Source organism: Sphaerodactylus townsendi, linkage group LG03, assembly GCF_021028975.2.
Source record: "Sphaerodactylus townsendi isolate TG3544 linkage group LG03, MPM_Stown_v2.3, whole genome shotgun sequence".
NCBI classification, from domain to species: domain Eukaryota; kingdom Metazoa; phylum Chordata; class Lepidosauria; order Squamata; family Sphaerodactylidae; genus Sphaerodactylus; species Sphaerodactylus townsendi.
The window spans coordinates 78,508,254-78,524,141 of NC_059427.1; the positions used below are offsets into that span (position 1 = coordinate 78,508,254).

A 15,888-nucleotide genomic window follows, 5' to 3' on the forward strand; every position below is an offset into this window, starting at 1 on the left:
TATGGCTTTGGAAGTACACATTGAGTGGATCACAGACTTTGTCAATGTATTTTGGAATGAAAGTGGCAAATGTTTTTGTTTCTCCTGGACTTCTGCTGAAATGGAAGACTTCATCTCGACCTGACTTGAAGGTCTACTAAAATAGCCATTATTCACTGAGTTACCAAGTCTGGTGTACAGGCTCACAGTGAACTCTGAATCATTTGAACAAACATGATTCATCACAGACTAAGAGACAGAAATGAAGTGAGGAGAGGAGAGGAGCAAATTATTTTTTTCCCAAACTTAAAGTTGGGCCAGCATGTCTGGCTGCAGTAAATTTTTAAACACAGACCTTAGATATTTGAGAATTTTTCACAGAACCTGCATTTCATCAACAACCTCCCTCCCCAGTTATATCCTGAAACAGGATTGGCTGCCAGACTTCTCTGAGTGGTGAAAAGTTCAAGGGTAGCGCTACAGGATTTAACTACCTTCGAAAAAGAGACTGAAGGTGCCTTTGTAATATTTGTTTTATTTTCGGATGTACCAGCAAGACATGAGAAAAGCCAACAGTCACTATAAACAAACAGCAAAGTCCTTGTTTTTATAATGGATTTGCACAGAGAACCCCAACATGCTCCACTTTCAACCAAAATCCTGAGTTTCCTTCTCCCAATTCAAACCAGCACCTAATCTCTCTCTCCCCCCCGCCCCACTACTACCCTGTTTCCCTGAATATAAGACATCCCCTGAAAATAAGACGTAGTAGAGGTTTTGCTGACGTGCAAAATATAAGGCATCCCCCAAAAGTAAGACATAGCAAAGTTTTTTGTTTGGAAGCATGCCCGATGAACAGAACACAGAAAAATAAGACATCCCCTGAAAATAAGACATAGCACATCTTTGGGAGCAAAAATTAATATAAGACACTGTCTTATTTTCGAGGAAACACGGTAGTACATGTTTAACTCAGAAGGCTAGGATCATCAAGAAATACTCAAGTGAGTATTTAAACACGCCCCAGTGATAATGTATCATACATCCCCATTTCACTTAATTCAGCTGGGATTTACTTTCAAGTAAATGTAGACAGAGCTAGATGAAAAGGTTTTATGGGTCATATGCTACAACCATGGTGGCAGGAGCTGATGGGAATTGTAGTTCATGAACATCTGGAGTGCCATAGGTTCGCCCCACTGCGCTACAAAGACCAGATTTGCCTCCTTTTACAGTCTACTTGTGTGTGCATTGACTTGACTCTTTGAATGCATTCTTCTTTATCTGCAACTGCCCTATTCTTAGCAGAACGCTTTGTGACTACCATGAGCCATCTCCTGATTCCATTTCCCAGCTCTTTGCCTATATTGTACATCTCTTTTTTTCTTTACTAGGGTTAACCTGGCACAGGGAAAAGGGTGAAACCTCTTCCTACCAGCAACATGACCCTAATCCACACTGGGTTCTAGAAGCTTTTAAATTAAGGAATACACCAGGAGATCACACAATCTGTGATTTAACTCTGATAGAAGGACCAGCATGCCTTTTCCCATCAATAGTTATGTCTTTACCAGTGGCATAACAGGAAGGCTCACATCTAAACACATTTCTTGCCTTTATTTTTCATCCCTTTAGGGCTATTCTTCACTGCTTGGAAAACTAGTTCTCTGATATAGTGAATAAATAAATCTCAGTATCCTTCCTCCCCCACCCCCTGTCCTTGGCAAGGATTTGTCTGGAATACTGGATTTCCAGCTAGTGGATTTAAAATATAGTTTGGAGATGCTCAGAAACAAATCTGCAGTAAGTCAGAACAGAGGCTACGATTAGGCTTGGAAGAACAGTGAGCTGTTTCTTTTCTTTTGAAGTTCTTGCTATTAAAATGTATTACAGTTCAAGTTCAGGTACAATGGTCTCACCTGTTAGGGTTTCATTTTTTGTTATTTTTGTTCAGGAGGGCAATTTTATTAATAGAATAGGGCTGCAGTATAATGGAATGGTTTAGGTGGGCACTTAGGATTTATTATTAATCATTCTTCCACTCATGGAGAACTGTTTCTGCTTGGACTTTCTTGGTGGTCATGCCCATTATTATGAAATAAGCTACCTAAGGATATGGGTAAGGTCCAAATATTGCCCAGAATTTTGAGGCTCTGTAAAGCATAGCTTTTTAAACATGCTTCAGGCAGTTTTAAGGTAGAGATTGAGATTTTTCTTGATGGCACATGTGGTTACCAGGTAAATTAGGTCTTTCAGGTAAATCAGGTATTTCTTTGATTATGAAATGCATTTGTTTTTAATTTTGATGCAAGTCATTTTGAGCATTTTGAAATAACGGAGAGCATAATCCAGGAGGGGGGAGAAGCTGTGCTGGGGATCGTGCAGCAGCAACGATACAGCTGAGCCACCTTCTAAATGAAGAGCTGCACTGCAGTCCTGGAATGGCACACACACAAAAAAGAGGAAGTGGCAAGGAAAAGGGGCCATGGCCCAGGAGTGTCAGCATAAGGTGGCGGGACTAGGGCCCTGATCAACAGACCAACTCACAGCCAGCAGAGTGGGTGGAGGATCAAAGGAGAATTGAGATGCAGAAAGGAGGTCAGAAGGGATGGGAACAGGCAAAGCAGGGAGGAGGAAAATGGGGGATGGCAACAAAGCATTCCAGAAGGGGGGCCCCAGGGGATGGAGCATTAGAACACGTGGAGGCAGGCAGCCCTCAGTGAAGCACCGAAGGTCAGTGTGGGGTTGGGGGGACAAGAGGTCGGTGCAGGGGGGAACACTGTCTTGAGGGGCAACCATGCTAGCAAATTCTACCCCTCAGGATAGGTTCAGGGGGCACTGCCAGTAGGGACGATGGCGTAAGTCTCTCAGGTACCTATAGAGACCAAGACAAGGCATCCAAAAACCCCTCGATTTGTGGTTGTCCCTCAGCTGCACTCCTCACCATGTCAAACAAAGCCTCAAGGAGGCTCTGGAGATGGTGCCAGACAAACCCTCTATCCATCAGGAGGCAGTCTTCAGTCACTCACAGCACCATTTCAGGAACTCCTGCTCAATGGCTGCCCACATGAATGACAGCATTGGGGGGATGTGCCAGGAGGGGCCCCTGTGACCCAAACTGGCATCATCATCCACAACAGGAGGAGGTGGGTGCAGGTGACCAAGTGTGTGGAGGAGTGCTGATAGGCAGCTGCACCCCAGCATATTTCAATGAAGGAGCAGTCCAAGCCCTTCTCTCTGCAGGGGAATGAGGGAACCTACTCCTGCCATGCCTACTGACGCCTTACACCTGTGGCCAGCCAGATGACAGAGCTGCCTCAACCATGCCTACAGCATAACACACATGGCCAGCTTAAGATGTGGTTCCATTGCCTACTCACCATACCAGCTGCCATGGAGCCATGCAGTGGGAGTCAGTGGGAAAACTATTTGTCATTTGTGCAATGCTACCCCTCCTTTCCTCCAACCTCCTGGAGGAGCCTTGGCACAGTGGCAGCCTGTTAGTCCACCTTGCCCAGGAGCAGGTGTGAGAAGCATTGTGGTGGCAGCACCAGCCCAAGCACCCAGTCTGGGCTGGAGAAGAGACGCCAGATGGGAAGCACTGCCCTCTGAAGGCAGACTGCCGGCATCCACTGTTCTTCTGGGGGCTGCTGCCCAAAGGACATGTCTACCTTTGACTAGAAGTTTGTGTCTCCCCTGAAAAGGAGAGTGGGCAGCAATATCTTCCAAGGTTGAAAGGGCCTTCACCTGAGGTGCGAAGGTATCCCCCTGTGGGAAGCTGACTGTGGTTGGAAGGGACTGCCCATATGGGGAATGGGGACTTTGCAGGAGTGTTCAGTCATGGTGACTAGACATGTGGTTGACACATCTGATCTAATCATTGTTTCTCTCTCTCCGCCCCATCACATTCTCACACCATTCTCCAGTTCCAGCCTATTTGCTTCTACGTCAGCGCTCATGCCACTTCATCAGCTGGCGCAAAAGGCATTTACATTGGCGCCGGGATCATGCTGCTGGTACAGCCGTTTTGGTTCTCTCCCAGATTGCACCAGAAATATAATAAACCTTATCTTCTAAGTGGAAATTTAAGCATGTGACTCATCTGCTCGCTTGGATTACCTCTAAGGAAGAGGATTACTTCTAAGGAAGCAAACAAGTTGTTTTCTTGTACAGTTACGTTTTTCTGGGTTAGCAATTTCTCTGGAATTATTTGCAGCATGGTTTAATTTATACATTATGAATGGGAGGTGTTTTTTTCTGATGCAAGTGGAAAATATTAGTTAAACCAGATGACAAGAATAACTCAAGCCTGAAGGTCATTTAAAAACAGGTTCTCTTTCTGAATTGTTATTATATAAAGACATTTATCTTACCAGAGAGAAGTCTTTCCAGATAGAGCTTTGTCATCATATCTGAAAATGGATTGAGCTGCCATTTGTGGTGTTGGTATCTGGTTTAAAAATGATTTAAAGTATCTGTGTTATCTGGTTTAAAAATGCTTGGAAAAGCTAAGACTGTTCTTGTATTCTTTAGAGGTCATCATAATGTTAAGTGACAAAAGAAGCAAATAGCAACATTGTTACTAATTTAAATAACACTTTCAATCTATATGACACAGGTTCCTTTTTAAAAAGGAGTAATAATCTACTTCCTACTTCCTTATCATGTACTTCCTCCAGATGAGGTCTTTTTGACATGTCAGTTTCTAAATGTTTTGTCCCCAATCTGTATAAATACATAATGGTGTTTTGTTACTACAGCAACTGACTATTCCCATTTTATTATTTGAAATTACTTTTAATAACTCCTTTAGTGCTCAATGTGCATCCTTAATGGTGAAGAGAAAGATACACACTGATTATAACTGTATATATGAAAACACCTCAAATGGTGAAAAACAAATTTCACCTTCCAGAAAAGAAGATAGTTGTCGATTTCTCAACATGAATGATGTTTAAAAGATTTGATTTGGGATGCTATCAAAAGTATTTCTCAGAGCAGCTCATAGACTGCCAGTGATGTATCAGGACATAATTCCAATATGTTCTTGCCCACATTTACTGTTGTGTATATACTACAAGAATATACATCCTGTTGGTTGGTTTGGATATACATGGAATCTGATGATCCTGCTACCAGAGTGTATTCCTGATATCTGCATAATTTGATCTCTTATACACTTATCTGGAAATTAATCCAATTGAATTCAATAGGACTTCCTAACTAATGCATATGTTTGGGATTGCAGGTGTTCTGCAATGTACACACCCACACACAACAGCAGGTAAAATATGAAGTATAAATAAATTCTAGTGCTGTTACCTTGTTCATGCCTCTCTCACTTAATGAAGTGCAAACAATTGCATTTTTAGTAGCCTACTAAACATGATAAATTTAATTACAGTGATAATACATTTCACTGACTTGGATCCAAAGTCCTGTTTGCTGAAGTTGTGCTATCCCAATTGATATTCTGGACTGTCCCTGAACAGCAGTTGTGACTGAGCCTCATATGTCAATCCTCACTCAGGAAACTCTTTCCTCCTCCCTGGAGTTATCTGCTATGCAGCCAGTGCTGTGGGCTACTGCTTGTGAAAAGCAAGTCTAACTACATTTTTTTTAAATATAAAGACTGCTATCGTTTTTTTTTTGAATCCTGCCGACTAAATTTAAAAGGATTTATTTCCAGATAATTGCACAGGACTACAGCCTATGGGTATTCATCTGTTACAGTCTGCATGTGCCTTATATAAAGAAAAGCTTTAATCAAAGCAGCTTTCAAATTCTGTCTTCTCCAGGACAGAGGGAGCCATCGTAAACTGGTCTACTCAGATGTCGTATTCTATTCACTTCCAAAGAAGCGTTTTTAGAATTGTACTTCTGATCTCACTGTAACTTTCCTCCCAGCCCCTCCTTGCAGATGTTTAGGGTAACTAGAAAAAGGCTTTTTATTTCTTCTGTATTAGTACTGAATTTACATTATTCCGTTTGGCTCTGTGGTTCCTGTAGTTAAGCATTAATGATTCGCTGCATTCAGCAATGCAAGGGGAGGGCTCATTCACACCATCTGAAAAACTGGATCACAATCTAGACTAGAATCAAATGCGGCAAACCTTCGAGGTGCCGCAACGTTTATTTTCTGTGAACTGTTAGCACCGAAATAAGTCAAAACGGAAAGCCAAAAGCTGCCAGCGCGAAGGGCGGATTGCAATAAATCACCAGGGTGACGCTTGACAGCTCGCCTTTTGGGGAAGAATCCCCCCTCCCCCCGGCCGCTCCGAGAGAGCGAAGCCAGCCGCCGCCCGACGGGGCGCTCTGCTCTGGGGCGCCCCTTGCACGCCTGGCGGCTCCCCCTCTGTCAGACAATCCCGGAGATTATGAAACGCGGCTCGCGACGCCTGTTTCACAACAGGGGCGGGCAGAAGCCGGCAGCCAATGGGGCCCCTCCTCCAGCTCATCACATGGGGCGCCTCCAGCTTTTATGTAATGTGCGGGTTGATTTGTGCGTGTGGACGGAAAGAAAGGAAAGCCGGGGTCACAGGGACAGAAAGGGGTGCAAGAGGAGGGGGTAAAACTGGCCACGACAGAGGGGCGATCGCGACTGGAAAGTTAGCCGCGCCCCTGTCGTTGGCTCCATCCCCCCCCCCCCCCCCGCTACCTAAGTACAGGACGCGCTTTTCTTCCACGCCCCCCTGCCCCGTGTTTGCATCCCGAAGGACAGCCCCGGCGAAATAAAAGCGCCCCAGCCCAGAGGCGGAGGGAGGACTCCAGCCGGTTCTGCCGTTTCTTTTGCCCTGCCTCGCCCCTCAGGAGACCGGCAGGCTGATCTTTGTGCGGGAAGGAAGCGAGAACTTGGGCGCCCTACCCGGGAAACAGCTCCGCTCAGTTGGCAGAGGTGCTGGCGGGGTGAAGAGCGCACAGGTCCCCGGGCGACAGGGGGACAAAAAGTCGGGCTGCCCCTGCGTGTGGTTCTGTTTGAAGGATTTGCAAGAAACCCACTTCGGAGGGGGATGTAGGTTGAGCAGCGGAGAAGGCAGAAGGGAAAGTGAAACCAAGCGCCCCTCTCCCATGTCGGCTCCGCAGCTCCATCCTTGTGGAGCAGGAAAGCTGGTCAAGTGCGTGTGGGAAGCGGGGGAGCCTCCTGCGCCTTTAAAGAGCTGGCGCGTTGGTTCCTGGTTTTGCGGAAATTAAGGAAGGGGCTCTTCAGTTACTCTCAGCCCCTCGCTTCCCCGCACACTTGTTCTTCTTTTGGATGCCGCTTCTTACGGGGGGAGGTTGCGCTTCTCATCCCCTTCCGGGAGCATCTCCTTAGTCGGTTTCCAACACACGCCCCCCCCCCCCTTCCCTCCAGCCCAGCTTTGTGGCAGCAGCAGCAGAAGCCATGGAGGTTTTCCTCTGCCCCTCTTGCCACTTCACCCTGTGGGAGCCGGTGACCGTGTCGTGCGGCCATTCCTTCTGCAGAAGCTGCCTGCCGGAAGAGTTGCCTGCCCAGTGCTGCCTCTGCGGGGACAAGCTGGCCCTCCTAGGCTCGGGGACTGTGAAATGCAACGTCCTGCTGGGTGACTTGTTGGAGAAATGCCGGGATAAAGGCGCCAGGCTGGCCAGGCTGAAAATCGACTTGGAGGACCTGCTCAGGAGTGGAAATTACAAGGGGGCTTTGAGAAGCCTTCAGAAGGGAATCGACTTGGGTAAGCAGTGGGTGTAGTCTGAGGATGCTTCCTGAATGTTGGGGCAATGGAAAGTTTGAGACAGCCCTCGGCATGCAAAGGAGTCAGGTGCTGGACTCCAGGTTTTCTTTTTCAGCACCTCAGCAGTTGCTGGTTGTGCAACTTCTTACCCTACCACATTGTGTAAGCAGCAGCGGGCAGCCTTTGATATGCCTGTGGTGGACTTACTTGCATGCTGTGGAAAACTTCATTATAACAAAGGTGAATTTTGGATGGCCCACACATTTCATGCCCTTCTAAGAAAACTTTTATTTTCCTTCCAATAACCATTATTTATTGGAAAAGTTGTGTGATAATTTGTATGGCTGTGATTGGATGCCTCAGATGGCTATGATGGTAGCAGGAAATTGCTGAAATGTTTAAATAACAAATATCTGTGTCTTTTTTTCTGTGGAATTGTTTGTAGTTGAACTATGTTAGTAAGAGAAAATTATACTGCTGATGATTGCAGAAGACATGAATCCATTTTAGACTCTCCTGAAAAGACACAAAGAAGAAAGGAAGGGCAGTAATATTACATTCTCCTTTATTTAAATAAACTTATAAATGAAGTTAAATAAGCTTTATTTAAATAACCTTATCAAACACATTAGCTGAAGGTTCAGTGAGTTGCCTAACAGCACTGTGGGAGGACCAGATCTGATCCTTTTATTGGCTTCATTTAGAGTGTGGTTCAAATACTGTGTGGTTATAATAACTGTTTTAAAAGACTCTTGTCCTCTTGATTGAAGTTCTTTCTGAGTATTAAAGCTGTTGGAGTTGTCACTTCCTACTGACAAAAGCTTTGGGCTGTTGCCTGAGGCAGAAATTAAACAGGTAAAATGTTATAAAACATAGAGGTTCAGGAAGGGAGAAGTCTGCACCGCACTGACTTGGTTGCCATTCTCAGGGGAGGGGAAATTAAATCTCAGGGTGAAGGTGAACCAAATGGATAAGCACTAGCTGGAAGAAATCTTTTCATTCTCCCTTGTCTGAAAAACCTTGGGGACTTGTAACTGCAAACTCAGGTGGTGTTTTATAAGCAGGCACTGAAGCAGAAGGCATCCCCTCTGCTAGTTCTGAGAACTTCACAGACAAAGAATTCAGAGAGACTCATAATGCATTGCGAGACTGACTTGAAGAAGAAGAAGAGTTTGGATTTATATCCCCCCTTTCTCTCCTGTAGGAGACTCAAAGGGGCTTACAATCTCCTTGCCCTTCCCCCCTCACAACAAACACCCTGTGAGGTAGGTGGGGCTGAGAGAGCTCCGAGAAGCTGTGACTAGCCCAAGGTCACCCAGCTGGCGTGTGTGGGAGTGCACAGGCTAATCTGAGTTCCCCAGATAAGCCTCCACAGCTCAGGCAGCAGAGCGGAGAATCAAACCTGGTTCCTCCAGATTAGATACACAAGCTCTTAACCTCCTACCCCACTGCTGGTCCTTGAAAGGGTGATTTGCTTAACAAGGGCCTCTTCAGAGCAATGAGAACATCAGCATCTTTGAAGCAACAGTTTAGGTCTGAATCTGCAAGGCAAGCATGCTGAAAAAATGCTTAAGTCCTACACAGCCTACATAACTCCTTATCTGCAAAGCTAGTCCTGTACTTTAGGTTTGTTGTGGTGCATGGGTTGGGAAATGTAGGTTACTTCCTAGACAGTATCATAAATATATTGTCGAAGACTTTCACGGCCGGAACCATTAGGATATTGTAGGTTTTCCGGGTTGTATGGCCGTGTTCCAGGAGTATTTTCTCCTGACGTTTTGCCTTCATCTGTGGCCGGCATCTTCAGAGGATCTGGTGGTAGTAAAGCAAGTGGAGTATATATACCTTTGAAATGCCCAGGGTGGGAGAAAGAATTATTTGCATTGGTTAAAAGGGTTAAAAGTGCAGTTTGCAAGTGTAATTTGTATGTGTTAAGTGGAATTCCCTCATTTTAGCATTTGTATGTAACACTGAAGTTGCATAATCAATTAGTAAGGGTATTTGCATAGTAATTTGCCTGTCCTGATTTACAATCCATTTTATTGCTTCCTTCAGAGAGACGTCCTGAGTCTGGGTGGTATTCACTAACTATTGTCTTGATATGAAATTGACAAAGCTGATCCAATCACCCCTGCTTCTTTGTATCTATATCTGAATTTAGCATCACAAGCTCTATGTGAAATTGGCAAAGGCTGCTTCCGCACGGCCCATTTATGACGGCCTGGGGGTGCCAAAAAAGGCGCCCCCAGGCCGCCGTTCGCACAGGCGCCGCTGCTGCAACGCAGCAGCGGCGACCTGACTCTTCTTCCCTCCCCCCAGGGCGGCGTCAAGCCGCCCTAAACAACAACCCTTTAAAGGGTTGTTGTTGGGGAGGGAGCGTCTTCCCCTGCAGCGCCGGGTGCGAACGGCGCCGCCGGGAAGACGCTATTCTCAAATCTCCGCCCCACTCACGGTGTCCTCGTCACCTGCGGTGCGTCAGCAGCCCCGCCCACACTGTCCTCCGACCTCCAGGGGTCGGAGGGCAGCGATGGGCTGAGCTGCGACGCCCCGCAGGTGACGAGGAAGACACCGTGAGTGGGGCGGGAGCGCAGAGGCGGCTCCATGCGAGCCGCATGTCGACACTGCCGGCCTCCGCTTCGCCTGCTCGTGACGCTTGCGTGCGAAACTGGAGACTCCCGCCGGCAGAACTCCTGCCGGCGTGGGGGCGCCTCCTGGCCGTGCAGAAACGGCCAAAGTTAATCTAATTGACCCTGCTTATTGCTGCCTCAGCATTACATCACCAGTTCAATTCTATTTACAGTTATTGCCTGCCCTATACCACAGTCTCAAGGCTGGTTACAATAAAACATGCACCATTAAAATCCTGGCAATAAAAACACAAAATCCATTCTAAAAAAACCCATTCTAAAAACCCAATAAAACCATTTTTTTAAAAAAAACACAATAAAACCTCATTCAAAAAACTCCATTCTAAAAACAAATGACAAAATAAAAAAATTAAAATTCTTTTGAAAAATGGAGGACGAGGAAGATGAAAAAATTACTGAAGGGGAGGTTGGGTGACTACGTGGGGGAGTGGTGTTGCGTGGGGCAGATGAATAAATACTTTTAAAACATGACTGCATGCTCAAGGGAAGCTGGCTCAGAAATGGGTAGAAAAAGAGATCCCAGTAAATGTGCTCAAGAAAACAATGTAGCAAAAATGAAGGCAAAACGTTTCAAGAACCAAATAGAATGGAAAATGTGTGAAATTCAAAGGGGGGAAATGTATGCCAAGATTTGTTGTAAGCAACTCACTTGGAAAAGGCCATTTTTACAATTTTTTTTTTGCATTTTGACTATTGATGTGATCTGCTTCACGGCTGATGAACAAACAGTGCTCATAGTCAGAAGCAAGCTGGGATGCCCAGTCTGTTCTTGAGTTGAGGGTCGAGGAGACCCTGTCTGGTTCTATCCATGCCTTTTGCAGCAATGCTCTCAGCTAGGTCTGGCTGTAGCTGCCACCCACGTGGTGCTGCTGGATTGTAAAAGCTTTGTTAACTGACATTTGGCTAAACTGGTATATTTTATTTGCCCTGTATGCTTGCTGACAGTTGTTACTGTCTTTCCTGTTAGTGAGATGGCAAACTAACAGGGTACATTTTAAATATTGTGTGCTAAAATCAAAACATGTCAAACCAGATCATACCCTATTTAGGGCACAAAAAAATTCTGGGTTATGCATATTCAGAGAGCCAGCATGGTGTAGTGGCTAAGGTGTCCAACTGGGACCTGGGAAATCTAGGTTCAAATCCCCACTCATGCCACAGAAGCTTGTTGGGTGACTTTGGCCCACCATAACGTTTCAGTCCTGACCCTGGTTAGTATTTGGATAGGAAACCCTGAAGAAATATTAGGGTGACATGGAGGCAGGCAGTGGTAAACCACCTGCGAACATCTCTTGCCTTGAGAATCCTGCAGGATCACTATGTCAGATGTGACTTGACAGCAAGAAAAGTGCATATACTCACACACAGTCACAAAAAACCTACATAACTGGTAGACCTAATCTGCTTAAGAAAGAGAGTTGTCTTGTTATGATGTTTGGGAGGCAGTCCCAGGGCACTGTTCTTGCTTTATTCCCACCTCAGAGATAAATCATAATATACCTCTGCTTAAATGAGCACTGTGTACACTGAGTGGGTTATTTTTCAAAGCTGGCAATACTTCAGTCTTTGTCAGTCAGGTGCCAGAGGGAAGGATGTGAATAGTCTGTCACTCATGGTTCATCTTTTCAAACACACTTATATTCAGAGATCAGAATGAAACAGTGGTAACTTAGGGATGATCCTGCTGAGTGGGAGGGCAGGAATGGGAGAAGCCATTTCTTAGACTTGCCTATTGCTTCTGAGGTAATAGAAGCATAACCAAGCACAACCTTACCATGGTGCTTTTAGAGTATTCCAGAAAACACCTTACCATCCTCTTGAGATGGGAATAGCAAAGAACCTTAAACTCTTATGACTTTGGGAAGACCTTGTTTTCAAGGTATAGAACTCAGGAAGCAGCCTTGTACTGTGACAGATGGTTTATCAGCTCATGTTGTTGTATTTAATGGCCCTGGGCTTTTACATTTCATCAAAATCTAGCATATTTAATCTGAATTTAGGCTTGTGGGTTACTAGGCAAACAGAGCTGTTTCTGTGCTTTCCACATACTTTGCTATTTTGGTGTTTGTGTATATATACATGTGTGTGTACAGATATCAGTTTTCCTGGAGAAAATGGCTGCTTTGGTGGGTGTTTTTTGTGGCATTATATCCTGCTGAGGTCCTTTCCTTTCCCAAACCTTGCCTCCCGAGACTCCACCTCCAAATTTCCAGGAATTTCCCAACCTGGAGATGACAACCCCAGAAAGGAAGCAGGAAAAGGAGTGGCTATGAGGACTTTCAGGCAAGTGAAAAAAGGAAAATCTGGGGAAGGGGGAAACCTTGCAGCCTCCTACCTGTTTATATATCTAATTCTCACGCGTGTCCACATTCTGCATTGGGGATATACTTGCCCCTAGATCTGTAGAAAAATGTGACAACTTTTTTTTTAAATGGCGGGTTAAATTCTGCACAAATGTACAAAACATGCTTACTTCAGGCTGACTGTTTCAGGGAAGCCCAGGAGGTGTGCTGAGCCTGGTGGCAATGGGGTGACTGACAGGGTCCTAGGTGCACCCTCCTGGAGCAGTCCAGACAAGCCTCCAAGAGGGAAGGTGTGGGGGGAAGTCATCACATCCATCCGGACTGCTCGGAGTGAGCTGCTGAGAGGGGGGGAGGGAGGTGGGAAGCCTTGTTATGCTGTTGAAAGGGGGAGAAGCTCACCATGCTGCGGAAGGGAAGGTGGGCAGAAATATCTGTTCACCTATCTCTGAAAGTTTATTGATGGTCTCCACTTGTATATAACAAAGTTGGCCAAATCTGAGGATACTTAAATCCAATGATTGAAGTTGTGAACAGATAAGACATGTTTTTATACAAACCTGGAAAGGGGCCCAGGTTTGCAGAAAAATGTGAAATTTAAAAAAAGGAGTTAACCCCCCCCCAAATGATAAAAAGGAGTATCAATAGCTGTAAGAAACAGATTTCTTCAGTGGCGATTGCTAGATGACCAAAGCTTTCCAAGTTGGGTTTCTGTGACTAAATGGCAGGAGGGGAGGACAGCGTCTTTTCCAGAGCTGTTTTAGTCTTTGAGTGAGAACTCATCATCATAGCTAGCTGAGCTAGCTTTGCCATCTCATAGATCATAGAGTTGGAAGACACCACAAGGGTCATCAACCCCCCCTGCCATGCAGGAACACACAATCAAAGCACTCTTGACATATGTTCATCCAGCCTCTGTTTAAAAACCTCCAAAGAAGGAGACTCCACCACTTTCTGAGGCAGTGAATTCCACTGTCAAACAGTCCTGACAGAAAGTTCTTCCTAATGTTTGGGTGGAATCTCTTTTCCTACACCTTGAATCCATTACTCTGTGCCCTAGTCTCTGAGGCAGCAGAAAACAAGCTTGCTCCCTCTTTGGCATGACATCCTGTTACCTAGCTTAACAGGGGTTGTGAACTTATTTTTAAGGAATCTCCATCAGCTGCTAAGAGTGTAACAGCACACAAGTATCTTAAAGTGGCAATGGGGAAAATACTTGACTTGGCAATGCGAGAGGTTGCTAGGAGGGGATCTTTTAGTCTATGTATATGGGGAATGGATGGCAAGGAGCGTTCGCAGAGTAATACAAGAGTCCGAATTGAGTTTTAAAATATTTATATAAATTTGGTTTCCAAAGCATACATACAGCAAGGCATAAGAGTACATACATACAAGTTCCTAATATATAGGAAGGTTGGAAAAGTAAGTGGGAAGATAGAGAGGGAGTTGGGAAGCAGCAGGGTGAAACGTTACCTAAAGATCTTAAGGAGCACACGAAGTAGTAGAAGGCAGGGATTCCACGCCAGCACAGAAACCCAGTAGAAGACGATATATCATGTCTCACACCAACAGGACCAAGGGAGGTTCAAGTTAGCAATGAGCAAGGTGTTGCAGGTGAACCAGGCTTTTATAAGGTAGATCGTTCCCTTAGCGGGAAAAAGGGACCAATTGCACTAAGTTTCGTTTCTCCACATCTGTGCTTTTTTTGGTTTGGGGTGCTGGAGCTTTCATTAATCAGCTCATCTATTACTAAGTCCCTGGACAATAGGGCCAATTGCTTGTTATGCTAAAGGGGGAAGCGTTGTAAGGCTTCATGCAGATTAACTCTGTAGAGCACAGGTGTCAAACTACTGCGTTCCTCCAGATCTGAGTGGATTCAGCAGTTCCATCATCCTCCGCCAGCATGATGCTGGTAGGGGATGATGGGAACTGTAGTGCATAACATCTGGAGGGGCGCGAGTTTGACACCTATGCTGTAGAGACACTGCCTAGGTTATTCAAATTTGGCTGAGACATTTGATTAGGACAGGGTGAGTGGTTTAGGAAAGTCATAACAATAGGTGGAGGAAATGCAAAGAAGCAACCATCTGTTGCTGACATATTTTCTAGGAGAGACAATGAAATGCAACATCTGATACCAAGGTGTCTTTCCATATTCTTTGTCTTACAGTATTTTAGCAAGGTGTGGTAATCAAGATCATGCCCACAAACAAAATGAGACCTCCAAATTATGCTGGAGTAACTCATTTCCTGGATTAGATTTTGTAAAGTAAGCTGTTTGTCTGTGGCTTGCTGCCAAGTGGACACTCTGCTACCTACACAGAGAGATGTGACAATTGGCTTCTGCCAATATGATTTTACCAAAGAAAATATGTTGCAATAATATGTTGGGGGTGATCAGAGCCATAACAATCCCTTCAAATATTTAAGCATAGCATACTACTTCCCTCCTTTTAACCTTCTCTTCATTTCCTCCCAGACGCAAAACATCCCCTAGCTTCCCTTCCTCTCTCTTCATAGGGTATGGATTCCAGACCTTTTACCATTTTGGTTGCCCTCCTCTGGACACGTTCCAGCTTGTCAATATCCTTCTAAAATTGCAGTGCCCGGAACTGAACACAGTACTCTAGGTGAGGTCTGACTAATGCAGATTAGAGTGATACAATTACTTACCTTGATCTAGACTCTTTACACTTATTGATGCATCCCAGAATTGCATTGGCTTTCTTGGCTGCCATATCACACTGCTGGTTCATGTTCAGTTTGTGGTCTACTAAGACTCCCAAATCCCTTTGACATGCATTGTTGTCAAGCTAGGTGTCACCTATCCTATATTCGTGCATTTTTTCTGCCTAAGTGTAGAATCTTACATTTACTTCTGTTGAAATTCATTTTGTTAGTTTTGGCCAAGCTCTCCAATCTGTCCAGATCATGTTGAATCCTGCCCCTGTCCTCCAGGGTATTAGCTACCCCTCCTAATCTGGTATCATCTGCAAATTTAATTAGTATGCCCTCTATTTCATTTTCCAAGTAATTGATAAAACTATTGAATAGCACTGGGCCCAGGACAGAACCCTGTGGCACTCCACTACTCTCCAGGATGAAAATGAGCCATTGATGAGCACTCTTTGTGTCCTGCCAGTCAACCAATTACAAATTCATCTAATAGTTGCATAGTCTAGTTCACATCTTTTTAAATTCTTTTAATGGAGTATTAATTTTTTAATTTTTTTAATGAAGTATTTTCCCAGGTGGAAGGATTGTTGTAGCAAT

At 44.9% G+C, this 15,888-nt stretch overlaps 1 protein-coding gene across 1 annotated transcript in view; it reads left to right on the top strand.

Moving 5' to 3' along the window:
- Positions 1-6,491: 6,491 nt before the first annotated feature.
- Positions 6,492-15,888, top strand: part of LOC125429686 (LON peptidase N-terminal domain and RING finger protein 1-like) — a 31,159-nt gene continuing 21,762 nt past the window's right edge. Inside the window, exon 1 of the mRNA XM_048491008.1 lies at positions 6,492-7,667. Coding sequence (XP_048346965.1) covers positions 7,361-7,667 — 307 coding nt within the window. The 5' untranslated portion in view covers positions 6,492-7,360. The remainder of the gene's footprint in view (positions 7,668-15,888) is intronic.